We start from the raw sequence: 27789 nt of genomic DNA on the forward strand, positions 1-27789 counted from the left end.
GAGTTGTAATAATTTAAGGTGAAGTAGTATATGCTAAGTCGTCTAACATTTGTGGATATTTAACTTAATACTCTCAATGTTTTTCAACTTTTATAGTAGATGAAATGGTGGAATTATATTAATTAGACCAATACAATATTACAATACATTATGTAAACCAAAACTTAGTAATTGTAAATAATTGTATACCTAGTAATATTAGTAATTTTTATTACCGAAATAACAGCTTGAGAAAGGTATGAAGCATGAAGCTACGAAACTTGAATAGTGTAATAAATTAGATGACAATGTTTTTTTTTTTTTCAAAAGTAAAATATTTGAAATATTGGTACTTCAAATTGAGAATTGGTGGTAAAAAAAAACTAATCGTAAATTGGTTATTCATTACATATTTACTATAACCTTGTGGTCACTACTTATATTAAAAGATGTAACAAATACATAAGTTGAAGTGTTGCAAGAATGGTTGAGTCACCAATGTTCTTCACGAGTGACCAAGGTTCGACTCTTGGTCTGGGCATCATTTTTATTTGCAGTTTCAAGTCTCATTGGGCACGTGGGCTTTCAGGTTGGTGGGGCCGCGTGATAAATGAAAAGTGGATCAGAATTTCGCGAGATATTCCCTAAATTTCGAATATTTCGCGAAAATTTTGAAAGTATAGCGAAATTTTCAAAATTTCGACCGAAATTCCTTTGGTAACTAAAGAAAGTATCGGGGTCTTCCAAAAACGAAAATATCGGCGAAAATTTCGATTTTTTAGTCCTTGCTTGAAATAACGAAATTCATGAAGCACATAATTATGGTGCGTGGGGGAATTGGTACATTCACATTGGCTTTGTTGAATCGATATATACTATCGATGAGACTCTTGTTCACATATCTAATAAGTTTGTAGCTCAATCACCTTATTATTCTTCACTATGTGATTTAAATCTAACGACAGTCAAGCACAACTTAACAGAGAACATGACTTCACACAGTGATTTTCATTGACAATGTTTACTATTAATTGGAATGATTCGTAACATTGATAAATCCAATAACAATTCAGCACAACTACGCACATAATTAAATCTAACATAAAAATACCAATTAAGGAAAAGGAGATTAGTACCCAAAATGGTATGAAATTTAATATCATAGTTTCATTTGAGAGATTAGAGGCATAAGAGCATTTTGAATTATGAAAAAAAAAAAAAAATGATGGACTTGTATGCTCTTACCCATATTACAATGGGCTAATGTCAATTGGCCCAAAGACACACCCAAGTTAGCCCGTTTCTCACTGTCCCACTTAACCAACGACCATCTTCAACCTCCCAACTCCATAACAGAATCTCAAACACACTCTCACTCCGCGCACCAGACAAACCAATCCGACCCAATGCCGGTTCTCTATCAACTCCAATCTAAACTATTCACATAGTAAAATCAATTATTATATAAAAGCAAAGCAATGTCGAGGAGGCAAGCGAATGCGAACCTATCTCGGCGACTGGGAGATGCCGGAGGCGGTTGGCTCTCAGGCTCGTCCTATTCTAAATCAAGGTCTTCTCCCATCTTATATGTCGCTCTCATTGCCGTGGTAATTTAACACCCATTTCCCTCTTCTTTTGTTTTTCTGGTTTGAAAGAAAAAATAATGCATGGTGATTATTGCTTTTCAGGGAGCATTGCTTATTCTTGCCTATTCACACAGTGGCAGAGGTCTGTGCTTTTTACCTTTTTTTTTTTTTCAATTTGAATTGTTTTGCTTTATGCTCTGGTGGAATTGAATTGTGTATTTGTGACTGAATGCAGGTGGAATTGGTAATACTAGAGGGGCTATTGGCAGGGTTCAAGGTAAGTTTCGTGTGCTTTTTATGTGACCATGTTTACTTTTTAAGATTCTCGCATGTGTGAAATTGATACAGAGAAACATGTTGTTGCAGTGGAAATTGTGTTGTTCTTTTCTTGTGAAATTAAATCTCAATTTGTACCGTCGAAAAGGGTATGAGTGCGTTCATTAGAATTCAAAGTTTGTTTTCGAGCTGGTTTTGGTTTATGGGAGCGAATTTTTGGTGGTCTTTGAATTTGTCGATTAGTTATCTAATGTGAAGATTTTACTTGCAGGTGATTTTACTCATGCACAGCGGAGGTCCAGCGAGCAATTCCTGTTTTGAAGAAAGCATATGGTGACAGCATGCATAAGGTTTTGCACGTTGGCCCTGATACTTGTACAGTGGTTTATAAATTGTGTAGTGAGGAGGAAACTGAAGCCTGGGGTATGGATCCGTACAATGTAGAGGATGCTGATAGAAGTTGCAAAGCTCTTGTGCGCAAAGGCATAGTGCGTGTTGATGATATCAAGTATCCACTTCCATACAGGCCAAAATCATTTTCTGTTGTCATTGTTTCGGATTCTTTGGATTATTTGTCTGAAAGATACCTCAACAAGACCCTTCCGGATCTGGCTAGGGTATCAGCTGATGGTGTTGTAATCTTTACAGGCAAGATCTTATGTCAACTTGTAAAATCCATTTATCTGTGTTGCTTTCTACATGTGATCTTATATCTGTGTCTCTTATGTGTTATTAGAAAGTCTTTTGTTTGTCGAACCATATTTTCACTGTAGTTGCTTCTTTTGTACTCAACAAACTCTCGCTGTCCTTGAGATTCATGTTACTTACTTATAGTTACATCATTGCACATTTTACCCCCCACAGTGAATAATTGGTTATTGGCCAGGCTGCATCCTGCACCAAACTATCGATGTTAAGAAACAATGTAAACCCCATTCATGTATTTCTTCATCTTATCTTCTTACACCCTAGGTCATGAATTTGAATTTGGAAAACTTTTCACCTCTGTTTTCGCTGGCCGAGTTTTGTATTTTAAGAAGCTCAACAGATTATGATAGTTGGCGTTATCAAATTGCTTTAAGAAGTTCAAATGAACATCTCATGTAATTTTTGAAAGGATTGTGTTATATATATATTTTTTTTCTTTTCTTCTGGTGAAGTGTTCCTGTTTGACTGCCATAATGATCACCGGTTTGTGTTATATATCTGGTTGTTTGAGAATATCTTGTCTAATTCTTCTTAGGACTATAATCTTCTAATAGTGTCAAGTGCAAGACCAAACTTATACTTTAGTAGAAAGTTGATACAAAAGCGTCTGACTTTGGGAGATCTGTGTGATTTTCCATGTAGGCTCTCCTGGCAAGCAGAGAGCTAAAGCAGCTGAGGTCTCCAAATTTGGTAGGGCGGTAAGTAACCGCTGCTGATAGGATCCTACTTAGTTCAGATAGTGATCGAGACGATCTTTTGATAGTTCTTGTCCGATAAATTTAACTTTTTAATAATTGCATAATATTTTCCAAGTCTTTGCCCAGTTTCCTATATTTTGTGTAAATTATTCATGAACCTTCAGCATCCAGAAATGGATAGTAATTAGGTGTTCAGTTGTGAATGCCTTCATATCCTTCGGACTGTCGGTGTCTTTTTGTACTCGTTTACAATTTTAATGATTTCCCCATGAGGGAGTAATGTACAAATATGTTTTTCCTTTGTTGGAGGGAGGGCTGCTTCGGTACACACTTCATATACAGGAATAGTAGAATCATTACTCAGACTATTCCTCTTATCATTCTACTATATCTTAATTTGTAATTAGGGTATATATCATTGTTTTTATTCACTCGAAAACTGAAATGGTGAATTGGTTTCTTTTTGAAGGCTAAATTGAGGAACACAGCCTGGTGGACTAAGTTTTTTGGGCAGGTTAGCTTAGAAGAGAACGAAGGTGCTGGCAAGAAGTTTAATATTGCTGCAACAAAGATGTCATTTGTCTCAAATTGTCAAGTTTTCCACCTCAGGTCATTCAATTGACATATTCACATATTTGCAACTGTCTCGGAGCTGCTAGGCTCAGAAATATTTACCACGATCTGTGTAGCCTTATTCTTTTCATATGTCTTTTATTGAAATTGTTTTGGAAGTGAAGCATGAATTAGTATGGTGAGTCATGAGTGCTCAGCTGTGTCAGATAAATTAGGTTTTCTGATTCATTGCTGTAATTTGAGATGGAGGTATACTCTTGTAGTCTTGTTTGGCTGTTTGCACTCTAGTTTCTTTCAAGATGAATCAATCTAGGATTTCATCTTTTCAACATTCAGGCCAAATTATTGTTCAAATTTTTATTTTTGTGCTTCACTTTTGTAGTAATATAGGGAAATAGGGATGCTTGTCAAAGTAGACACTAGAAGCTGTTGTACATTTGATAAAGACATTGTACGTGTATGATTTACCTTTCTGTTTTCCCCCTCCCAGTATACATTCCTTAATTCCTTTGCTGGTCTTATTGACTGATTGTGTTTGTTTAATATCACCTAACAAAAAGGGGCAAAACAAGGTCCCCTGTCTCCAAATTTTTGGATATGAGAGTTTTGGGTTTAGGTCCGTAATTTTGATATGTAACTGTTCAAGTATCAAACCTATTGATAAAAACACATGTAAGCATCAGTTCATGTTGGTATATCTCAGCTTATGTTTTGATTTTCTGGATACAATTTGATTATTACCAACAAGAGTTTTTCGGTAATTGTTTAGATTTTGTTTTCCTTTTTCTAGTTACCAAACCCAAATCATCTTTCATTACTTCTCGGTTTTTCAGTTTATGAAAATCTGTTGTCAAACAATAAAAATAAAACACTGAATTGTAATCGTCGGGTTTGGTGCACGGGACAAAGTCGCACAACTCGCTCCTTCATTAGAGCATAGCAAATAGCAAAGCAAACCCATTAATCAACATATATAGACCAAAATGATAGAAAAACTAATCTGAGACCATAATCAATCTCAGAATATTTCAATTCCCATTCAATTAACTCAATTCTCATCCGCCATTAATTATACATGTGCATTCTGTCTTTCTTCTTCTTCCCAGTTACTATGAGTTCAAATCCAAGAATGTAAGATCCGATCCACTTATAACCTGAGAGAGCTTAATTAAGATCAATATTGGAAAGACAGAAGCAAGGATTTAAATGCTTTCAAGGAAATTAGTATGCATCTGATCAATAATTGATGTCAAAACTGACTGGTTTGATTTGTGCTTTATTAGTTTGGCTGGAATCCGATGAGGACACAAGTCTGACAAAGGTGAGTTTGTCAGAATTCGGAACTCAGTGAGTATAAAAGAGTTTAGGCAGTGTCATATCTTCGAGTTTCCGATTGTCGTTGATTTAGATGAAGTTTAGGGGTTGGAGGTTTGTGAGATGAAAACAAAGTGTGCGAAAATATTGAAAACGTTAATTTGACATTTTCAGATTGTTAGAGTAAAGTTAGAAAATATTTTCAATTTTCATTTTTAATGTTTTCAAAAATATTCTACCGAACACAATTTCTTGTTGTTTTTGTTTTTAAAAATGAAAAGGGGCTCTTATTTTCTTTACCGAACGGGCCCTAAGATTTCAATACAAAATACAGAAATTTGATATATAACTTTGCATATTCATTCACAATGGTTCGAATTCTAAAACCCTAGCATGAACTGAGGTGCTATACAGATGTATGGTGCTTGATCTATGAGTACATATCATGATTGAGTTTGTGGTGTGATGCTACAACAGTACACAGGACATTTGTCTTGGTGTACGTAGAGGATCCCTTTTTAGGCTCGGTGTGCATCAGTGCATGTTCTGCTTTATGTTCAGATCGACTTGCTTTGCAGCACCTGACGGTGTCTTGATAAGGTTGTGAGTGCACTTGATGGCAGGTGTTGTTGGTGACAGGAAAGATGCCAAGTCATTCTTGTTTTGTTCTAGGTCACTGCATTTGTGGTAGGATTGTTTTGGTGTTTCAATTCTAGGATTGAAACTGCATTGCAATACTCCTCTTGTTTGTTGGCTTCTGATAGGATTATTTGTTGTTGTGTCGTTCCACTCCTATATTAGGATTGGAATTACACTTCACTCCTCTATCATTAACAGAAAATTGTATATAGCATGAGGTGGATCACATCTTCAACATGGATATGGAAGCCACTGCCATGAAAGCTCAATGCAAGAGGCCAATGGCCTACATGTTGTTGATGCTCAGGGGATAAGATAGAGGTACAATTAACCATCGCATCATTCACAGTCCACAAAACCAGCAAAACCTGTTGTTGATGCTCAGGGGATAAGATAGAGGTACAATTAACCATCGCATCATTCACAGACCACTAAATCGATTAAAGCAGATGATGATGATGATGTATATATGTTGCTGTGGCAAAGCAGCGAAGCAAGCACATGAAGAGCTTCCATAGTTGTAGACACCAAGTACTGATCAGAAAAAAGAAAAGAGAGTTCAGTTTCATTTTATGATGATGTACTCTACGTACTGCTAATATTATTAATGGTTGCCAAGCTAGCAGAATAAGGTACTTGCTACCAGCTTCAGTGGGAACACAAGGTCTGGATATAACCCTACAATCCACGACAAACTCAGGCTTAGGTGTCGCATACAGATTAGAGTTCAAGAATATACTAGCTACATTTCTTTGTTTTGGTTAGTATGTCATATTTTTCAACCTTGTCCTAGACATACTAAGCGGATCTGGGAATACGCATTACTTGGCCGGTGAGCCAAAATTTCAACCTTGTTGTCCTAGTTGAACGTCGATTTTCAGGTGCAGGACAGGTGAATGTTAGAAAAACAAGTTATTGGTCCTTTTAACTCATTTAGGTAGGGCATGACTTGTCCCCGTGAAAGATTAAGACGAGGCACGCATGGGCCGGCCGGCATACATAATCCGAGGTTGCGTCCATGACTGAACATATCCTTGACTTGAGTTAGCGCAGGCATGCGTTCACGGACCAAGTTTATCAATTGTCATCTTCCAAATGAAAGAGGGATGATCGATCAGATATATATTAACGTGAATCGATCTATGGCTGGCTGGCTGCCTGGCCATATATGGCATTTTTTCCAATACCTAGGCACCTAGCTAAGTACTCTAGCTACCACTACGAGCTAGGTTTGAGTTAGAAATAAGAGCCTCATGCAGATGATTTTCAACTATTGAAGTTGCACAGTTCAGTATTGGTACTCGGAGGTCAAAAGCTTATGTACTTCAAATCTTCATTTACCGGAGAAGCCTAGCTAGCTGGTACTGTATAGTTTGTCGCTGGCTAGCTTTCTGCCGATAAACCAACAGTATACTTCTGTATATACTCATCCAAAACCAAGTGGCAATGGATAGAGTGGCCCAAACCTTTATAAACTCATAGGCAATGTCTCATTTTTCCCATCCAAAACCAATTGGCAATGGATGGAGTGGCCCAAACCCTTATAAACTCATAGACAAGGTCATGTGGGATGTATATATTCTCAACACGCCCCCGCACGTGTGGCGAATTTTTAAGCCATACACGTGAACAACTTTGGGTGACGTAGCCCGTGTGGGCGCGAGGCTTGCACACGTGGGATAACCCGCTCTGATACCATGATAAAGTAATCTGAGGTTCACATCCAAAACCAATTGGCAATGGATGGAGTGGCCCAAACCCTTATAAACCCATAAGCAATGTCCCATTTTTCTCATGTGGGATGTATATATTCTCAACAATAAGGAATTCAATCGATCGGACGTAATTGGCTACGTACGCTTATTCCTCTTTGAAGCGCCAATAGGGATACCGTTTCTACTTATGTTAATTACCAGTCATTTTTTAGGAAATAACCTTAGGGAGAGTTGGAGATCGACCACTGATCAACCGATTAGCAAGAGTACTTGTTATGAAACCAAAATGGGAATTGCAAAGAGTACATGTAATCTATACGTACAGCTGCTACCTACATACAGCATACTAGTGCCTTATTATTTATTCATTTTTGTGTGTATTGGGAAGAACAACCACCGCCATCACAACCACGTTCACCACCACGATTACACTAGCTTTCGAACCCCTTCAACACGTACTTACGGGTAAGCACAACCACCACTATCATAACTATACCAGCTTTTAAACCCCTTCAAGTTGTGGGTAAGCCAAAGCCTGAACCACTTAGTTGAAGGGAAAGCTAGTTGCTAGTTGCTAGTTGTCACTGAATATGTACTCGGGTCTTCTCGATTTATGGCATATATACAACGTCAGAGTGGGCTGGGGTGGTAACGTCATTCGATCCACTCGTCCCGATCAATGTATTGTGGTTTCCATATGTCACTCATCTGGATCACATCATCCCCCCCCTCCCCAATTATTGTTACCACATTTTCTCTTACGCTCGCGCGATAATAGCATCATGTTATATTTGATCGTCAAAGAAAAACTTGAGCGATTTGCACCACGTACATTTCTTAAATTTATGTTCCTCACATAGAACAATCGTTAAGGAAGTTCTCTCTGATTTTCAATATTTTCGGACATGAGAGTTTGGTGATTAGGAAGGCAAAAATAATAAATAAAAAAAAACAAAACTTTCTTGGTTTTAATTTCCATGCAGACAAATGAAGCTATTGTTCACTATCTTTTAGGATAATGTGTTATGAAAAGTTGTCAAGGGTAAGTACATTCTTCTAAGGAGCTGGCAGTTAATTGGATAAATCCCATATCCCATGATCTACAAACTTAGACTTAGGTGTCGCATGCAAGCTGTGATGACTTCAATAAGGTATTATATGATAGATTGATTATTGATAGCTATGTTTGTTTAGCTAGGGTTTTGTCATCATCGATCATGTGTTATCAGTTATCACATATATAGTTCGTATACTTCACGACATTTGCTAAAATGGGGAAGATGCAGAAGAGATGAGCCGAAGAGTACAGAAGTTGCCCAAACATTTTTGTACCCAAAAAAGAAAAAGAAAAAAAGAAAGGAGAGGCCATACGTACACAAACTTGTTCTTCTTCTATTTAGGGCAGGACAGTTCCCCGTGAAAGTTATAGGACAACAAGAATGGGCCGGGCAGCTTAAATAATTGGAGCTTGCGTCCATGACTGAATATCGTTGACCACTTGAGATTACAGACCAAGTTAGAACTCAGTGTACTGCCAGACTCTATGTCCTTCGAAGCCGGCCGAAACTACTCTTCATTATTCACCAGACAATTAAGAGCCTATAGAAGTAGAACGTCTGTTAATTTACAGGAAAAGGTCCCAGACTACCCTATATCCTTCGAAGTTGAAACTTGAAACTACTCTTCATTATTCACCAGACAATTAAGAGCGTGTAGAAGTAGAACGTTTGTTAATTTATATGATAAAGTAATATAAGGTTCACATTCAAAATTAATTAGCAATTGATAGAGTGGCCCAAACAATTATAAACTCATAGACAAGATCTCCGTTTTTCCATGTGGGATCGATACTCTCTAACTCTCAATATGCCTCTGTACATATGACGAATTTTCAAGCCATATACATGGACAACTTATATTGGGTGACGTGAAACCCGTGTAGCCGTGAGAAATGCAAACGTGTGATGACTTGACTCTAATACTACGATAAAGTAATATGAGGTTCACATCCTAATTAGCAATGGATTGAGTGACCCAAATCCTTATAAACTCATAGACAAAGTCCACATTTTCCCACGTGAAATTTATACTCTCTAACTCTCAACAACAGACACATTAATTACTAGCAGTACTACTATTTACTATGTACTTATTCTGGATTACTGTCAAAGATTTACAGCTCATAGAATTCATATTGATCTATCTTGTTTGCGGTTTGTTTTGACTTTTTGACTTCGACCTCCTTGCATAAGCATCTCATCATTGATATATATACTTCGAAAAATAAGTCACATCTACTATTTAGTCTGAAAGCTCCATGCCAATATTTCCGATCTAAATTATAAAGGATTGCGATCTAAATTAGAAAAGGCTTAACTTCCTACAAACTTAAACCACGTGTGGCTGAATGCAATTTACAACGAGTGAAGAACTAGCGAAGAGACATAAATTATATACTGTAAAGCAAATTTAATCCAACGTCATCATCTCTCGATCAGTTGCTGATTCAAGAAGTGTTTTAGGAGAAGAAAGAAAGAAAGAAAAGAAAAACCCTAAATGAGAGCTAGTATGTATTATTACCCAACCACTGATAGATATTTAGAGTATGCCTGCCTTCTTGGTTGTCAGAAAGCATATATTGGGGTCTTTTCCAGTTGCCTTAAAGTCATTCAACCAGGGTGAGTACCTCATCCTGATCAATCGTGGTTTCCACATGGCACTACACTGGGTGTGCTCCCACAAGACCTAACATCATCATCTCGTGCGTACTAATATTTTCTTTTCTGGTTTCGATGCGTACGCTCGCATTATGAACTCAACTGACTGAAGTCGCAGAAAAGTTATTATAACTTTGGCTAGCTTTAATCTTGCATCTTATAGAGGCTCGAATTGACGGATTCAAAAGAAGAATCACATAATATGACACCTCATAGAGATGATGGCACAAAAATAGCACTGTCATACATGGAACTTTTAAATACACATTACGAAAATGTTAAGATCGATACTATTAGTTTTAGAAAATTTTCCCAAATTATATTTGGGGAAAGTACTTACCATCAAAGTATTGTAGGCTTAGGCTCACCAAATTTTTTACCTAGTCCAATCCCAACTTTATTTCCTAAATAACTTTTTGGTGAAAGACAGTGAAGGTAACAATTTCCAAAACACATCAACAACTCACTAGAAAACAAGTTACCATTTGGTCATTTGGTGTGCTAACTGCTAAGGGAGAGAAAGACTTTGACTCGAAGCAAAAACCTAGCGCTAGCCCACTTCAAAATCAAATGAAAAGATTGAATCACAATTAATTAAACCACTAGCCCTATTAAGCAGAAAAAATGGGTTTTGGCATATTACAAAACCGCGTTAACTCATGATGTAACTCATTTTCAGGCAGCTCATCATGATGGTTACCATTGCCAAAATAATATATAGCCTAGCATGACTTCCTTTGCACGAATAATTGAATATTAAAATCACCCCTTTGAAGTTCTAGATAAATTATTTTTCTAAGACAAAACATAAATACATACGTGGAAGTTAATTAATTAAGATTAATTGCAGTTTGATCAAAGCCAAAGAATCAAGAACAAATCTTTGCCATCGAGCTGTACCTCACTCTATAACGCGTGTGATTATGTTAAACAAGACAAGGATTCTGCAATGGGCGGAAAATACTCCACACCAACTCCTTTCCGTCACTGCCTTAATCCTAATTATGCATTTTGGTTATATATTAATCGGGCACGTGTAGTTGGATTCTTTGCGATCATTATCTGGTTTAGGTTCCCAGAAACTCATATCAAATGCTGAAGCAATTTTAAACTCGGGACTGATCGAAGACCCAAAACCAAAATACAGTAAAACTGTAAAAGTAAAGAAAGTGAAAAACACTGATGGGAGACAGTGAGAAAATGGTCGACAGGAAATGAGGGTTTGAAGGGACCCCAGATCAGTTGGATTTTCTCCACCTTTCTGCACTGCTTTGCTCAACCTCAATAGAAGCATTACAAAGATACCTATGGACCCCCAGGGTCTGGCTTGGGATCGAACACGTGGTGCAAGCGGCCATAATCAGAAGCTTTCTTCCTAATAGGGTTGGTGGCCATGGACCACCCTGAAGCTCTGGATAGATAAGAATGCGTACTAGCTTGCTGGTTGGGTCGAGATTACTCAAATCATGGAGCTCTTTCGACTAATAAAAACATAGACGAGTGAATTCACAAAAGTCTCAGATGTACTCCAAATGGGTTGCTTGATTTGAGGTTACTCTGCTTATATTGCCAGAGCTCCTGGTTTCCAGGCCATGATTGACTACTAGGTACCACTCGGACACATAAAATTAAAAAAAAAATACAAATATCACAATTTGGATGAAATATTTTATAATTCAATCATCGAAATAGTTTATTTTATTGCATCATCATTGGTTAATACACAAAAAAAAAAAAAAAATTAACTAGTGATCATTTGGACATTTCAGTTAGGCATATGAAAACAAGTTAAATATCTTTAAAAAAAAAATGAAAAAACAGAAAAGAAAAGAAGAAGTTAAATACAGATTTGATTCATATATAGGGTTTTGAATATTTGGTTATATAGGAAGAAGTTATTTTGGTCTGTCTAGCTAGTTAATTATCTAGCTACATGTACGTAAGATGTTGCTAAATAGTTCATTTGAACTGCATGCATGCATATGATAGAGTACGTTATATTCTTTTATGAATGTAGTTTTGATTAATTATCGATCCAAATCCCAATTATTTAACCTGATCTGAAAGTTGATAATCAAAAGACATTCGTACTTTAAACAGATAGACCACAAGTATGACGTTGTCTTGTCGGTGCATCCATGGAAACATTAAGGGACTTTTCTCATACCTTCAACATACCACCATCCTATCCATCACAAACAACTAAAATTGTTTTAAAATGTTAATTACTCGTTTGATCGATTCTAATGACATAAAAATATATCTCAAAATAATGCTGCTAATTATTTTTGATAGATTATTTCAATATTTACACCAACAACACTTCATCATCAGTTGGCGAAGTAAATATAGACATCGCACTTAAAACTAATTAACAATGAATGGAGATGTCTAACCCTTATAAACTGATTTGCAGATTTTATATATTTATTTACAGTTTTATTCCATCTAAGTGAGTATTATTAGCTCAATAGTTGAATAAGCAAAGGGCAAAATTGGAGGTTAAAAAATTTAACCAATTTGAGGAGTGTTTTCTTATATAATATTTTATTATATATTAATCAACCCTAAAACCCTATATAACGACAAATTAAGAATGTATAATACCTCCCATAGCTATGTCTATATCTCGGAAGCAACACTTCAGTTGTATATGCTAGTTGTACATACAACGACGCATGCATAAAGCAACACATAATTAAGTGATTTATGAATTATATATAGGAACTGAGGAAGTATCCTGATACTAGCTATTTAGTTAGATGTAGGGCACGTACGTTCGTGCAAATTAAACTATAATAACAATGACGAAATCTTGAAATGCAACTTAATAAAATAAATGAAGATTAACTAGGAAAATTAGTACTAATACGCAGTGCTTAGTTATAAGTACGAGTAGAATAAAAAAAAGACTTGGATGAGGTCCAACTCATATGTGTTTGTTTCAGCCAAGTCAAACGAAACAGAGAGCACCGTCAATTAACTATTCACAATGTCGGAGTGTTGTTGCTCCCTCCCTAGGCCCACCTTGAAGCAGCTGCAGCACCTATATATATCCATGCAGCCTTACCTACATTTTCCACAAACCAAACTGAGCTACTTGCGACCTTCTCTAGCTACATCTAGCTCTCTTTGCTCCTCTCTCCATCTCTTTCAGAACTGAAAAGCACTTGATCTGTTTAGTTGCTAGAAAATGTTGTCAAAAAAAGCAAGCTGCGACTCTCATGGCCAAGACTCGTCCTACTTCCTGGGGTGGGAAGCATACGAGAAGAACCCTTACCATCAAGTTCATAATCCCACCGGAATCATCCAGATGGGACTTGCAGAGAATCAGGTTAGCTAGCTAGGTTCTTAGTAACTTAGTTCTCATCATCGCCATGAAAAAAAGAAGAAACAAATATAGAAAAAAAATGACGTGATCTAAGTAGGTCAATCGGTCACTTCAATTGAGTTATTGTGAATTTGTGATATATCCAAATGCCCACCTAACATTAGTTGCGTCCGTGTGCATGGTGGTCTTATTATTCTCTTGTATGATTAGTGTTAATTAATTAGTAGTAAGCACTTAACTTCCAGACTGTACTGATGGTCATGAACACACTTTGTTGCAGCTTTCGTTTGACCTAGTTGAGTCATGGCTTGCAAGCAACCCAGACGCGGCGGGGCTCAAAAGAAACGGAGAATCCATCTTCCGAGAGCTCGCTCTCTTTCAAGACTATCACGGCTTGCCGGCTTTCAAGAAAGTAATTACCTAACTAATCATTTTCGAATTTGATATTTGCTAATAGGAGCTAGTATTAACTCACTCACTGTTACATTATTAAATATAGGTATTGGTAGAAATGATGGCAAAAATGAGAGGCAACAAAGTGAAGTTGGAGGCAAAAAACCTGGTACTCACCGCCGGTGCCACCTCTGCCAATGAGACTCTTATGTTTTGCCTCGCCGATCCTGGCGAAGCCTTCCTCCTTCCCACTCCATACTATCCAGGGTATGTATTTATACTATTTTCAAGAGAAGAGAACTTATATATCTATTATAACCTTTTCTTGTGCATAAACTAAATGTTAGTCAACAAATTATTTATAAACTTTATTGTTCCTACAGATTTGATAGAGATCTCAAATGGCGTACCGGAGCCGAGATTGTTCCGATACAATGCACAAGTGCAAACGGCTTCAAAATCACTGCCTCCGCACTAGAAGAAGCATACGAACGTGCCCAAAAATTCGACCTAAAAGTCAAGGGGGTATTGATCACCAATCCTTCAAACCCTCTCGGCACCGCCATGACTGTGGCTGAGCTCAACCACATCATCGACTTCGTCGTCGAAAAAGACATTCACATAATAAGCGACGAGATATATTCAGGCACCGTATTCAACTCTCCAAGCTTCGTGAGCATTCTAGAAGCTCTGATGCAGCGAAACCTAGAAAACACTGAACTGTGGAACCGTGTCCACATTGTTTACTCTCTCTCAAAGGACCTCGGCCTCCCCGGATTCCGAGTTGGCATGATCTACTCCAACAATACTGCGGTTGTTTCCGCCGCAACTAAAATGTCGAGCTTTGGTCTCATCTCTTCTCAAACTCAGTACTTACTATCCCAAATGTTGTCGGACAAGAAATTTACAAGAAAGTACATGAGCGAGAACAAGAAGAGGCTCCTTAAGAGGAAGGAAATGCTCGTTTCCGGGCTGAAAAGCTCCGGCATCTCGTGTTTGGAAAGCAATGCCGGGCTGTTCTGTTGGGTGGACATGAGGCACCTGTTGAGAGCTAACACTTTTGAAGCTGAGAAGGAGCTTTGGGAAAAAGTGGTTTGTGAAGTTGGGTTGAACATCTCACCCGGGTCCTCTTGCCACTGCACTGAACCGGGTTGGTTCAGAATGTGCTTTGCTAACATGTCTGAAGAAACCCTTAGGGTTGCAATGCACCGGATCAAGGTCAGGCTTGTTGATGTTCATCGCTCCCGGGCCGCCATGGTTAAACCGGCGAGGTTATCGACCAAGTGGGTTCTGCAACTAGCTTCAAACAACCGTCGACCAGACCGTTAAAACTCAAGAGAGACTCGGATAATCGATATATTCATTTATTATATATTTATTTTTTTTGGTCATCTTTCTAATCGTCACTAAGAGTCGATCAGTTTGTATTAACTATTCATTGTTGGTGTGGTACTTTTGATTATTCGTATAGAAGATGATGGTCCACGGTACTATGTACGTAATAAAGTAAAATTGTAATGTATTGTAGTCCTATATATGTTTTGTATATATATGCTTCACGACCCGGTGATGGTGAACCTTGTGTCACTATGTAACCAAAAGGCTAGGAAGGCAAAGTCTTAGGGACAATATACAGCAGAGGTCGTAGAATCAATTGCAAACTGAAAATTATGTAGAACTAGGAAGTCTCAAGAAAGAGAGAGAGTTCATCATTCACATGTTTCGATCAGCTACAACAATAATTGAGTTTGAAACTGACGGCTGAAAGTTGAAACCAATAGATGTGTCCGGTACGTACTCTTTTCAGTCTTTTGAGTTCCACAATGAACTTTTACCTTCAAGCGGTAAAGTTTTCCGTGGTAAAGTCATCTCCAATCATTAAGGTGTAAAGTAGACCATGGTCGAAATTTTTAGACCTTCGAAAATTACTATTTATCAAAATAGTTGGAGGGTGAAATTTGCACACCTCATATTACAAACCACACACCCTTCTATTATTTTAATAATATTTTTTCTAACATATCTTTTCACTTCCTAAAATGCCCTTGAGTCAGATTCCCTTTTTTTTTGTCTTTTTCTTCTTCTTCTCTCTCTCTCTCTCTCTCCCAGTCTCCCTCTCTCTCCTCCAAACCACGACAGAACCTTTCTTCTTATTTTTCTCTCTTTCTCCTCCAAACAACGACACTCTCTTCTCCGTTGAAACTTTCTGGTTCCCCAACCTTTGGGTTTCTGTTTTTCACTCTTCAATCGATTTATGGGTATTCAATTTTCAGTAGCAAAGCATAGACGATTAGACGTCTTCAAGGGCATTGCATGATCTTGAAGTGAGAAGCTTTTTTGGGTTTTTTTTTTTTTTGGGGGGGGGGGGGCTAGGAAAGGTTGATTTGTTGTGGTTGTGTATTGCATGATCGTGTAAGAGTTTGAAGTCAAAGTGCTTAATTTTGTGATGGTTTTGTGTTTTTGGAAGGAAAGGTTGAATCTTTGTGGTTAAGATGTTTGACTATAGCTAGTAGAACAAGGAAGGGGTAGGAGAGAGTTTACAAGGAGTTCAATGAGAAAAAGAAGCAGAAGAAGAAGAATGAGGGTGGCTCGGCTCCCACTGATTTTGACAAATTGGGGTCTGAATGCATAGTTATTTTGGATGATAGCATGGAGGATGTCGATTCAGACGGTTTTGATTTAGAAAAGAGTGCTGCAAAGGGAAGTAAGAAGGTAGGGAAAGGAGGGAGTGTGGAGGTTGGAAGTGTCGAGACTAACACCGATTCTGTAGCTGGTTTGGATAATGATGACAGTGAAGGTGTGAAAGTCTGACTGAATTACAGAAAGAGAAAAGACCCAAAAAAAAAAAAAAACAATAATCTTACTCAAGGGCATTTTAGGAAGTGAAAAGAGATGTTAGATAAAATATTATTAAAATAATAGAAGGGTGTGTGGTTTGTAATATGAGGTGCGCAAATTTCACCCCCCAAATAGTAAGGTCTATAATTTTTTCAATTCCAATCGTTTGAGATCTATAATTATAGACTCTAATACATTTGAATCATCCATGTGGCCCTGTTGTTGGTTTTCATGGTCTAAACCAACAAGGTCTATAATTAGACCAACCAATAGACTTTAGACCCAATCTACCATAAACTTTTTATCTACCCATATTTGATTTCCTCTATCTACCATTTATGGGTAGATAGAGGAAATCAAATATGGTTTACCACAAACTTTTTATCTACCCAATCTACCATAAACTTTTTATCTACCCATATTTGATTTTTGTAATAGACCCAATCTCTTATTGGAGATGAATTTTGGAAAATACGGGTTTATAATTTACACTATAAACCCACCATTGGAGAAGACCTTACAACATTGTAGAAGATATATCATATATATTGGTTTTGCACGTTTGCTATTGACTTATAGCTTGTCCATTTGATCTTTTATTTTCACTAATACCACAAAGCGCGGTTACAAATTACAATGATTTGAAGTAGTTTTCGAAGAATATCATGTCGATATATTAATACTCAGGCCATAAAGGACCATTACATATCCTCTATCTACCATCTATGGGTAGATAAAAAGTTTGTGGTAAACCACAGCGATACATGGATTAGGTCCGATCATTTGACGGTACCTATGCTCACTTACTTAAGAAAGCCTATAAACTATGCTACCAAAGGCAAGTAAATAGGCTAAGGAGAAAAAAAACCTAAATAAGACCCAGCCCTAGAAGGCTGACCCACTCCTTGTGAGGCCCAAGATAAGGCCCAAAGACCTCATCCCAGCCCCAGAAGGAGAAAGCTAGCCCAACAGACCCAGGCAAGCTTGAAGCCGAGCAATCGCAACCCAGCAGCGACCAAGCACCACGCCTCCACCAGAAGCTGCGCCGCTGTGCCTATGTGTTACCGGCACCGCTGAGACCTTGTCGAGAGGCACTGCGCCATCTCGTGGAGCGCTGACTAGCTGCACCATCTTCGAGGACCTGACCTCCAATGCGATCGCCCATACCCCAACACCACGCTCCAAAACTGATTGAGATCATCTTGACAAGGAGTGCCTCGATTTGAGGTTGATCGATCTTGTTCCTTCCTTCGCTAGAGAAGACTAGGTTCCCCATATTAGGTAAAGTATGCAAAGGGCAATCAGGTTTCTTTGCGTTTCCTTGGTGTGGAGTCGGAACCCTCACCATCACATTCCATCCTCTGTTTATGTGTAATGGCCAGGGCCATGGCTGGCATAGAGATAGGCTGTTGGTGGCCGGAGGTAGATGGCTTAGCCGCGGTGGGCTAGGGTTGAGGGAGAGCGGCGCTGCTCGATCTTATAGGGTTATTGTTATTACCACAAGTACAAAACAACCTGCATATGATTTGAAGTAGTTTGAGTACAAGAAAAGTAAAGTTATTAGTTTAATCAATAATTAGTAATATATCCCCTCGTGGAATAACTTTTGGTGGAATAAAAAAGCAAACATACTTCTCATTACGGAGCATTAAGGATGACACGTATGAAAACATCAGGAACTTCCTTTCCATCGAGAAATTCATTTTTCCCATCAATTTCATAAATTGGAAATTACTTGGAATTTCAAACCTATGTACCAAATAGCGAAGAGTCTTTTGTGGGCCAAGGTCCACCTGCATGAAGCCCAGATTCAGTGAGTGACTGACGCTAGCGGTTCCCAATTTGACCATAATCCACCTGCACCATGGCCTATAGTAGAATTTTCGACCAAATAGATCCAAATTGTGGCTGAGGCATCCATATTATAATCACCAACATATACATCACATTTATGAGCATTTTATTATGAGATGACATCTCCACATCATTTAGGGAACCATCTACGATCATGTTCTTAGATAGCCCAGAGAAAAGGTTGTGACAATAATTGGGGGAACCATAGGCCCGTAGGTCTTAGAAAGTAATAATGGGCTTTCTGAAATTGAGAGCCCAGACATATCGTATGACCCAGACCTCAATCTTAATCCGACGCGTTCAAACCCAGGTCCACAAAGATGTGCAATAATGGAGAGGATATTTTTTTTTTGGTTTTGGAGAAGAACAATGGTGAAGATCGGACCCCGCATTAAAATAGAATAGATCCGTCAGAGAATAATAGAAGAAAGAAGCTGACAGTTAGGATGATTACCCCGTTTACTGATTTGGACAGTTGGACCGCCCTCTTGCTGTCCGCTACGTGGCGGTTCGTACTCCTCATTCGCTTTTAAAATCCCAGAACTCTTACATAAATAAATAAAATAAATACCTTTACGTATTTGTGCTTGGTTGGTTCTTCGCTTTCTCTGTCTCCCACTCAAATTCTGCTTCTCTCTCTCTCTCTCTCTTAAAAAAAAGGAAAATTAAATATCTAAAACCAACAAAAAAAACTGCCTCCTCCTCATTCGTTCTGGTTGGATTTTTAGGGTTTTCGCTGTAATTTTCATTCTCTGAGTTTCTCTTGAAGTCGAAGCAAACCGCAGCAATGGCGTAGAAGGTTTGATTCCAGTCGGGTCGCAATTCGGCTTCGAATTGGTTCAGGTACTCCAATTTTGATGATTGAATTCTTGCTCACTTCGTTTAATTTTCATACTCTGCGTGAATTAATATTGTTTCTCGGTTTAAACAACATGTAGAAAAAGTAAATTATTGATGGATTTTTAGTACTTGAGAGTGAGTCGGGTTGTAATGATTTTCAGTTTGAATTAGATGGCTGATACTTGGTCTGAGTTCTAGAAATCGATATGAATGGCTTTGTAATGTATTAGTGAGAAAGGTACTTGAATTCAGAATGTATTTGTAATCGATATGAACTGTTGATGTATGGATTCTAGTTGTTGTTTTAAATTGCAATGTTGTAGAATGAACTGTTGATGCATGGATTCTACTTGTTACCTCAAATAGGTGGACAAATTGCGGATAAGCCGAGTTGTTTTGCATGTCTGTTATCTTTGGGTAATGAGATACTTGGAGCTTTGGAGATAAAGTGGACTAAAATGAATCTTGCAGCTCTTGGGACTTCTGCTGGAATTAATGTAGCCGTGTGTGTGGTTGTTTTTTCACTATATTCCATATTAAGAAAGCAACCAAGCCAGGTTACGGTCTACTTTGGGCGAAGGCTTTCAATAGACACAAGAAAAAGTAATAAGTTGTGCTTGGATAGATTTGTTCCCTCTGCTAGTTGGATAGTGAAAGCCTGGAAAACAACAGAAGATGAATTATTGACTACTGGTGGCTTGGATGGTGTGGTTTTTATGAGGATAATTGTCTTCAGGTAAGTGAAGCCTGTCCTGATTTTTGTAGACAATTATATTTCATTTAGTGAACTCTGTTGGACGTTATAGTTGTTCTTCCTGTTAGTAGGGGTATGAGTCACTGTACTTAGACATGTTGTTGTCGTGAAACTTATTTCGCAATTTCATAACAACTTTTTTTTTTTTTTTTTTTTTTAATAATATCGGTCTCAGCACTTTCATAACACATGGAGGTGTTTTCTTGAAAGAAAAAAAAATCTGAAGGTGTGCAAGATACAGAATGACTACAAAAGAAACTACCTGAAGCTGGATTAAAAGGATCTTCAGTATGGATAAAAAGAAGATTGTTGATATTGTTTAAGTCAAGTTTGTAGAGTTTCAGTTTTTATTTTAAATGACTTCTTCATCTGCTTTATGATTGTTGCATATTATTGTGTTCCATTTATCAGTCACTTTGTGTTGGTTTGTTTGTTATTCTTTTTCCAATGTGTTTGCAGTTAATTTATGGTTTATGTCTGTGTCATTTCACTCATAGCTCAATTTCACAAGAACAACAATTGTACTGATTGCAATTATGATTTCTCACTTTTGCCTACTCCTTTCTCTATTGACAGTCTTCGGATCTTTTCCATTGCTGCCATCACATGTGTTTTTATAGTGCTTCCAGTGAATTATCGAGGAAAAGTGCTTGGCCACAAGCGTATCCCTTTAGAAACATTGGAAGTATTTACCATCTTGAATGTTCAAGAGGGTTCAAAGTGGTATGGGATATTCTTGATGATTAGATTAATTTTTAAGAAAAGATATGTCTTATATTCAATATTAATGTATGCATATGAAGGTTTAGATAGTTGGTATATGCCTGTGTGTCAAATCTTTTCCAATGCTCACCCTTTCTTTGCTTTTTTTTTTTTGCCAGATTTTTTACTCTCTCTCTCTCTCTCTCTCTCTCTCTCTATATATATATATATATATATATATATATATATAATAGTTTTAATTTGTATTGGTTATACAAACTGGAACTAGTTTCTTATTGGTCATTTTCTCTTTGTTCTACTTCATGTCAGGCTCTGGACCCATTGTCTCGCATTGTATGTTATTACATTTTCAGCTTGCGTTCTCCTTTATGTCGTAAGGATTTTAAACCCTTCTGTTTTTGTTGTTATAACATTGTAATATTTCGTGTAAATTTGGTTTCATAAATATTACTTTTATTCTGGTCTTTCTGTAGGAGTATAAGAGGATCACTAAAATGAGACTGGCACATATTACTGGATCTCCTTTAAATCCAAGTCATTTTACAGTTGTTGTTCGTGCTATTCCCTGGTCTCCGGAAGAATCCTACTGTGATTCAGTTAGAAAATTCTTCATGAGGTATCATGAGTCAAGCTACTTGTCTCACCAAATGGTGTACCGATCTGGTAGAGTTCAGAAACTGATGGTATGTAGGTGACTTGAATTATTATTATTAGTTTATTATCTATTTATTTTTCTGTTTTTAAGCAATCTAATTAAAACTTCTTTAAATTTGTGAACTGCAAAAGCATTCTATTACATTATTTTCTTATAAGTCATCACTGCTATCATTAGAAGCATGGCCTTGATACATTGTTTTGTATATGCTAATGGCATTGTCTGTCTACCTTCGCAGAGCAATGCACGGAAGATGTGCAAGATCTTGAAGGATGTTTCTATTGAACAAAAGCATAAACCAGGCTTATATCATTGTGGTTTTTGTGGAGCACATTCTGATTCTTTTAAGATTCTCTCACATGAATCAGAAAGTGCTAGAGGGAAGTCATTCCTTATTGACGATGGTTATGGTGGAAAGAGAAAAAAGGTTACAAGTTCTTTTCCCGTTTGAACTAGCTCTGGTTTATTGTCATGCATGCATATACAAAAGATGGTTTATGTGTGCATTGGTTCTTTTCTTTTGCATCTGATTGACTGAGCTTAAATTGGGTTGTCAATTGTGTGCAATTGTGGCATTGTCATGCTGTTGTTTGAATAATTATTGTCTGTCTATACGCAACTTCATTTAATATGTTGGTATATATGTGATTTTACTATGAACTTATAATAGACAAACACACACAAGCAGACATGATAGATTCCTCTTTCCTTTCTGTTAGGGTGAGAGACTTTCGTTGTGCTTTTCTTTATGTTGATGGGGGAGAATGGTTGGGCAATGATTTTGAAGGAAATATGGTGTTGTTGATTCGTTAGGTTTGGCATGAGGAATATTCCAACATAACATTCTTTGTACCCCTCTAGAGTAGGTTTGTCATGAACTCATGATATCTGATATACTTCTAACTTATGAAACTTGATGCATTAGTGTCTGTAAGTGAAGTATTTACTATTCATGTGTTAAGCACCATTGAGTTTGTAGTGAGGGAAGCATATATGACTACCGCTACTTCTTATCAATATGTAACAGGTATATATGGCTACCTCAGCCAAAAAGGCTATGGTTGTCCATTATATGGAAATATTGTCTGCAGATATCATTTGTTTTATTGATATTTTGCTTTCATTATTATATTAATTCATTATCGTACATTACCACTTCTATTTTCTTTTCCTCATTTAGTATAAATGTTTTCATATGACCAAGCCAAAATATTTTGTGGAAATATGCAATATTTAGCCTAAAATATGCCGGGTCTTTTATACAGGTGTGTGCTGCTGCTTTTGTCTTTTTCAAGACTCGCTATGCTGCTGTTGTTACTTCACAGGTTCTTCACTCATCAAATCCCATGCAATGGGTGACACAGTTGGCTCCAGAGCCACATGATGTCTACTGGTCAAACCTTTGGATACCATATGGACAATTGTGGATCCGTAAGATAGCTACACTTGTGGCTGCTGTTGCCTTTATGCTTGTGTTTCTTCTTCCTGTCACAATCGTTCAAGGAATGACGCACGCAGATAAGCTACAAAAAACAATACCGTTTCTGGAAGGTCCTCTTAAGAGGTAAGTAATAATGAGTTTATAGCTGTTCCCTTCATTTTTTGTTATAATTGGAATCATTTAAATGGATCAAGTTTTTGGTGCTCTAAGGGGGTAAAGAATGTGAGGATTCTGTTAGACTTGGCTGATTCATTATGCTGATTCCTATTCACAAACTTTTACATAATACATACACACACATATATACATACACCCAACGAGCTCTAACATATGTATCTGTGAGACAAGAGAGAGAGGAGAGAGGAAAAAAAAGAGGCACTTCGTGGGCAGCTTTAAAGACACTGGAATCTGAACTGAAATTTGGTGAATCAGTCTTACACTACTGGCTGTCTATCTTCTGATTTATCATTTCATTGAATTCTACAAGTATAACCGAACAGAGTAAACAGTACACATTATCATTGAAATAGTTGTGCAATTCACTCATATTTTCTTATAAATCAAATATTCATGAATGCCCTTTTACATGCCTCTGTGCTGATGAGTACTTCCTTGTAGATGCTCAATGACAATAACTCTGATTTCGTACAAACTAGACATTTTAATCTTATAACATGTGCGTATGTATATAGTTGCATTTTGTCGGGTTTAATGCTCTTTGTATTATTTTCTGTCTGGGTATAATTCATGTCTTGAAGATTGAAGAAAGACATGTCTTGAAGCTGACACGTTTTGCAAGAAAACTTACATTTTGCTCATCTGCAGGAAATTTATAAGCCAGCTGCTGACGGGTTACCTACCAAGTGTGGTTTTAATTGTGGCTTTTTATACAGTTCCACCAATTATGATGCTTATTTCAACACTGGAGGGTTCTATCTCCCGCAGTGGGAGGAAAAAGAGTGCATGCTTCAAAATCTTATACTTCACTATCTGGAATGTCTTTGTTATGAATGTCTTTACTGGGACTGTCATGGATACAGTCGGTATAATTAATAAACTCGATAGTGTGAAAGGCCTACCTGCCCAACTTGCAAGTGCAATTCCTGCACAGGTGATTATGCCCTTTATCATTAATATTTTTATGGGATGTATAACTATTTTTGAGCTAATTAGGCTAATCTATCTGGACTATTACATGTTGCTACTTTCTTGTCAAATTCTGATGCAGCTATACTCTGAAAAGGGTTAATCCTCATTAATTTCTCCATTTGAAATTGTCATCTCATGGAAACTTTAATATATCTTTGTTTTAATCGCTGATGGGCATAAGGGTTTATGAGATAATGATTTTGACTTATATAAATCTTTCATTTACAGTCTTGTATTTCAGCATGTGTAGAGCTTACATATTAAATCTTTCATTTGCAGGCTAAATTCTTCATGACTTATGTTTTATCATCTGGTTGGGCGGGCTTGGCATGTGAACTCATGCAGCTTTATCCTCTTCTTTGCAACTTTATCCGAAGATATATATTCAGAATGAAAGATTGGGCTATTGGCACAATGTCTTTTCCATATCATACAGAAATTCCTAGACTCCTGCTGTTTGGGTTCATTGGCTTCACTTGTTCCATCATGGTTCCCCTAATATTGCCATTCTTGCTGGTTTACTTCACACTTGCTTACTTTATATATCGAAACCAGGTGAGGAATTCTCCTATTCTTTTTATAACCTTTTGCATTACATGGTTAGCTCCAGTTTCTATATATGCTCTTCCTGTAAGAAATATGTAGCCTGAGCAAATAATAGAGATCTGGTATCTTGTACCAGACAAATATACAGTTTTTAGAAGTGTTATAGCATTCCTTCTGTTGTAGGTCTCTGTTCTGGTCATCATGTGCTGTATTTTACTTTTTCTTTTTTCTTTTTTTTCATCGAGTTCAATTAATCTTTACACTAGAGATTTGTTCTTTTTGTTTTTTCCTTTTTCTTTGATGGTGCATCTAATGATGATATTAAATTGTTTATTTCAGATGATCAATGTATATATAACAAAATATGAAACCGGGGGACATTTCTGGCCTTTGGTTCACAATACAGTAATTTTCTCATTGGTTATGATGCAAATAATTGCTCTCGGTGTCTTTGGATTAAGACAATCACCAGTTTCATCAGGGTTCACTATTCCACTGGTTATTTTCACTTTTTTGTTTAATCAGTACTGTCGACAGCGATTTCTTCCAGTATTCAAGAACCATGTTGCAGAGGTACTTTTCAAAGTGAACCGTCTGTGTGTAACTATATCATTGTATTCTCTTCCAATGTTTGATGAGTGGTTTGTTCTCAGATTCTCATTGACATGGATCGGGAAGATGACAAATATGGGAGGACTGAAGAGACTCATCAACAGTTGCATGCAGCCTATTGCCAGTCCCCTTCAACTTCTCCTGACTCGAGTATGACAGGCTCATATCATCACCAGGAAGAAGACAGCATTCAGGATCCAGAGAATGTGACACCAGGTTTGATTCATGTAAACTCTCGGGAGACTTCTGGTATCATGAACCAATCATGTAATTTCTTGGTTTTATTTGCTTCTCTTTTTTCAGGAAAGGAAGCCAGCCAAGTAAGTCCATCATGGTCCATTGCTAGCACATTTGGTGCCCCAGAGCCAATATAAATTGAGTTTTAGTGGTGCATGATTTACTTTGTTTCGATACAAACTCGAGCTGTTGATGGCGCTGCTGGAATGAAACGCTTGCATGAAGAAAATTATACACACCTTCAAGAAAAAGCGTTGTACAGACTACAGACACACAAGTGAAACGTTACCTTGTGAAATGCAGAGCTCCACAAGCGTATAGCAGGGCTCTCTTTTCTTTTGTTTACTAGGATTCTTAAAAAGCAACTCCTATTTTGTACAGTTCTCAGTTTTGATCATGTAATTAGTAATTACAGATAGTTTGGAGGTGTTTTCGCAGCCGTTGGCTGCAGGCTTTCAGGTTTCTAATGAAGCCTACTTGTTCAATAGAATTGCAGATATACTATTGTGTTTCATAGGATATTGGATTAGTGATATTGATGTTCAGTACCATTTAAACCATGTTCTTGATAGAGTCAATGTTGATTCAAGTTGGATTCTCTAAACAACAGTTTGAATTACATAGATACTTTTTGCAACCACGAAATCCGATCCGATCAGTTTCTGCAAATGGCGCAGATTATACAGTTCCACATCCAAGCAAAAAGGAAAATTCTACTTCATCGCCAGAAGCAAATTACATTTTCCCATCCATGGCCAATGAAGCATCGGTACTATTACCAACATCATCTTCTTCGTCACTTTTGTTCAACAAACCTCTCCAGAGCCACAAAACTCGCAGGAACCCGCCATTTGCCACATTTAGAAGAAACACCTGCGCCGGTACTGGGAGACCATAAGAGATGAACTTAACAGCAGCAAAGAGGCAGCCGATTCCGATAAGGTGCTTTTCGAATCCCTTCTCCTCTGAAATGGGAAGCACTTGCTGCAATGTCTCTTTCAAAATGTCGGTAACTAAGCACCCAACAAAGAGACCAAAAGGTATAACCAGTTCTCTGTTCTTGGAGATCGAAAATATGACATCTGAAAAGAAGCTCAACACAAAGAAAGCAATGAGGCACCATTTGAGTGCCTTCTCCCCAAGAAAAAGCAGCTGCTTCAGAGCAATGTCTGCTGCTCTCTTCCATGGAAGCTCTTTAACTGGGTCAGGTATGGTTTCCATAAGCTTCTCCTTCACAACCTTGATTTGCAGACCCGGATTGTGACCCTTATTTGGTTCACCGAATTGGGCCATTGATACTACTTTGGTACAACTTGTCTGGAAGGGTTTGTGACGGAGACGTATGATCAAGCATTTCTGGGGTTGAGAGGGTTTGGGTTTAGAGAGATTAATCTGAAACAACAAGCAACAAGAAAATATTGAATTAAAAACAATTAGGCATGTGACATTAGAGTGAAGGAGAAAAGAGTACCGGAAATTTTGGGGTTGAAGACGAAGGCGATGAAAGAGACGCTGGAAACGCCATTGATGCTGTCTGGGTTGCTTTCCTTTATCTCCTGTGTTTTCTCCTCATTCTTTAGGGTTTTAGTGGGCTATACAAAATGTACTGGGCCTTGTATATAATGCATATAATTCTGAACTTCTGATTTAGTAAAACGGGCTCTTTCTGCAGATCTTCTTGGGCCTGCCCGTGTGAAAACATTTTTTTTTTCTTTTATGTAAGTGACACTAATATTGTGATTATGTTCAAAGCTATACTATTCTTTAGCTTGTGTTACTTGTCTCAACTTGCCCTTCCTTAAGAGCCCCGTATGGAGTGTGACAACAAACAAATAGACACCAGGACACTTGGGAAGAATTTGAATAAAACAGGTCGGATAATTATTGGAAATCGTGAAGAAAAAAAATCAATATTTTTGAGTTCTATTAAATGGAATACTATTTTTAAAAACATGCTTTACCAACAGTGAGTACATGACATGGACGAACTTGAATGAAAATAAGGATGAAATGGTTTTGTTTGAGCCCAAAAGTAATTTTGGCAATATCCTTTAGTGGATCTAGCACAGCGGGCCAATACCTACGGCCCAAAAATAAGCCTACTGGGGTTTGGGTTACAGCTTCGCCCATTCCGGAATCCATGAGGAAAACGAAACCTTATTGGAGTCAGGTAGCAGAGATTGACTAGGAAACTTCAATCAATAATTCTTC

The 27789-nt window shown here is 37.5% G+C and overlaps 3 protein-coding genes and 1 pseudogene across 4 annotated transcripts; 3 read left to right on the forward strand and 1 right to left on the reverse strand.

Moving 5' to 3' along the window:
- Nucleotides 1–1350: 1350 nt before the first annotated feature.
- Nucleotides 1351–4293, forward strand: LOC133740858 (probable pectin methylesterase CGR3; annotated as a pseudogene).
- A 9014-nt stretch (nt 4294–13307) lies between these two features.
- LOC133739815 (1-aminocyclopropane-1-carboxylate synthase 3) lies at nt 13308–15386 on the forward strand. The gene is made up of 4 exons (XM_062167622.1): nt 13308–13539; nt 13817–13948; nt 14036–14196; nt 14313–15386. Exons 1-4 carry the CDS (start codon nt 13399–13401, stop codon nt 15256–15258), a joined length of 1380 nt encoding a protein of 459 aa, XP_062023606.1. The 5' UTR covers nt 13308–13398; the 3' UTR covers nt 15259–15386.
- Nucleotides 15387–19196: 3810 nt separating this feature from the next.
- Nucleotides 19197–26138, forward strand: LOC133736203 (CSC1-like protein RXW8). Of its 2 annotated transcripts, XM_062163647.1 has the most exons (12): nt 19198–19464; nt 19828–20197; nt 20792–20938; nt 21248–21311; nt 21412–21621; nt 21832–22020; nt 22859–23157; nt 23860–24145; nt 24463–24738; nt 25069–25302; nt 25383–25557; nt 25645–26138. In XM_062163647.1, exons 2-12 carry the CDS (start codon nt 19920–19922, stop codon nt 25713–25715), a joined length of 2229 nt encoding a protein of 742 aa, XP_062019631.1. In that variant the 5' UTR covers nt 19198–19464; nt 19828–19919; the 3' UTR covers nt 25716–26138. The 2 variants fall into 2 exon arrangements, with proteins under 2 accessions (XP_062019632.1, XP_062019631.1); XM_062163648.1 differs by lacking the exon at nt 20792–20938 and having other exon boundaries at nt 19197–19464.
- Nucleotides 26139–26203: 65 nt separating this feature from the next.
- LOC133736205 (uncharacterized) lies at nt 26204–27255 on the reverse strand. Its single transcript, XM_062163649.1, has 2 exons — nt 27050–27255; nt 26204–26970 (listed from the first exon to the last, which is right to left on the reverse strand). The coding sequence occupies exons 1-2, from the start codon at nt 27101–27103 to the stop codon at nt 26314–26316; spliced, it is 711 nt and encodes a 236-aa protein (XP_062019633.1). The 5' UTR covers nt 27104–27255; the 3' UTR covers nt 26204–26313.
- Between the last annotated feature and the right edge of the window lie 534 nt (nt 27256–27789).

This window comes from Rosa rugosa, chromosome 3, assembly GCF_958449725.1.
Source record: "Rosa rugosa chromosome 3, drRosRugo1.1, whole genome shotgun sequence".
Classification (NCBI taxonomy): Eukaryota; Viridiplantae; Streptophyta; class Magnoliopsida; order Rosales; family Rosaceae; genus Rosa; species Rosa rugosa.

What these genes read in the sequence shown, in the direction of transcription:
- LOC133739815 (XM_062167622.1), top strand. Translation starts at nt 13,399, where the DNA reads ATGTTGTCAAAAAAAGCAAGCTGCGACTCTCATGGCCAAGACTCGTCC. An exon ending in GCTTGCCGGCTTTCAAGAAA is followed by an intron (nt 13,949 to 14,035) that starts GTAATTACCTAA and finishes TATTAAATATAG; the next exon opens with GTATTGGTAGAAATGATGGC. An exon ending in CCCACTCCATACTATCCAGG is followed by an intron (nt 14,197 to 14,312) that starts GTATGTATTTAT and finishes TTGTTCCTACAG; the next exon opens with ATTTGATAGAGATCTCAAAT.
- LOC133736203 (XM_062163647.1), top strand. Translation starts at nt 19,920, where the DNA reads ATGAATCTTGCAGCTCTTGGGACTTCTGCTGGAATTAATGTAGCCGTG. An exon ending in CTGGAAGGTCCTCTTAAGAG is followed by an intron (nt 23,158 to 23,859) that starts GTAAGTAATAAT and finishes GCTCATCTGCAG; the next exon opens with GAAATTTATAAGCCAGCTGC. An exon ending in TCAAGAACCATGTTGCAGAG is followed by an intron (nt 25,303 to 25,382) that starts GTACTTTTCAAA and finishes GTTTGTTCTCAG; the next exon opens with ATTCTCATTGACATGGATCG.
- LOC133736205 (XM_062163649.1), bottom strand. Translation starts at nt 27,103, where the DNA reads ATGGCGTTTCCAGCGTCTCTTTCATCGCCTTCGTCTTCAACCCCAAAA. An exon ending in CTTCAACCCCAAAATTTCCG is followed by an intron (nt 26,971 to 27,049) that starts GTACTCTTTTCT and finishes TTGTTGTTTCAG; the next exon opens with ATTAATCTCTCTAAACCCAA.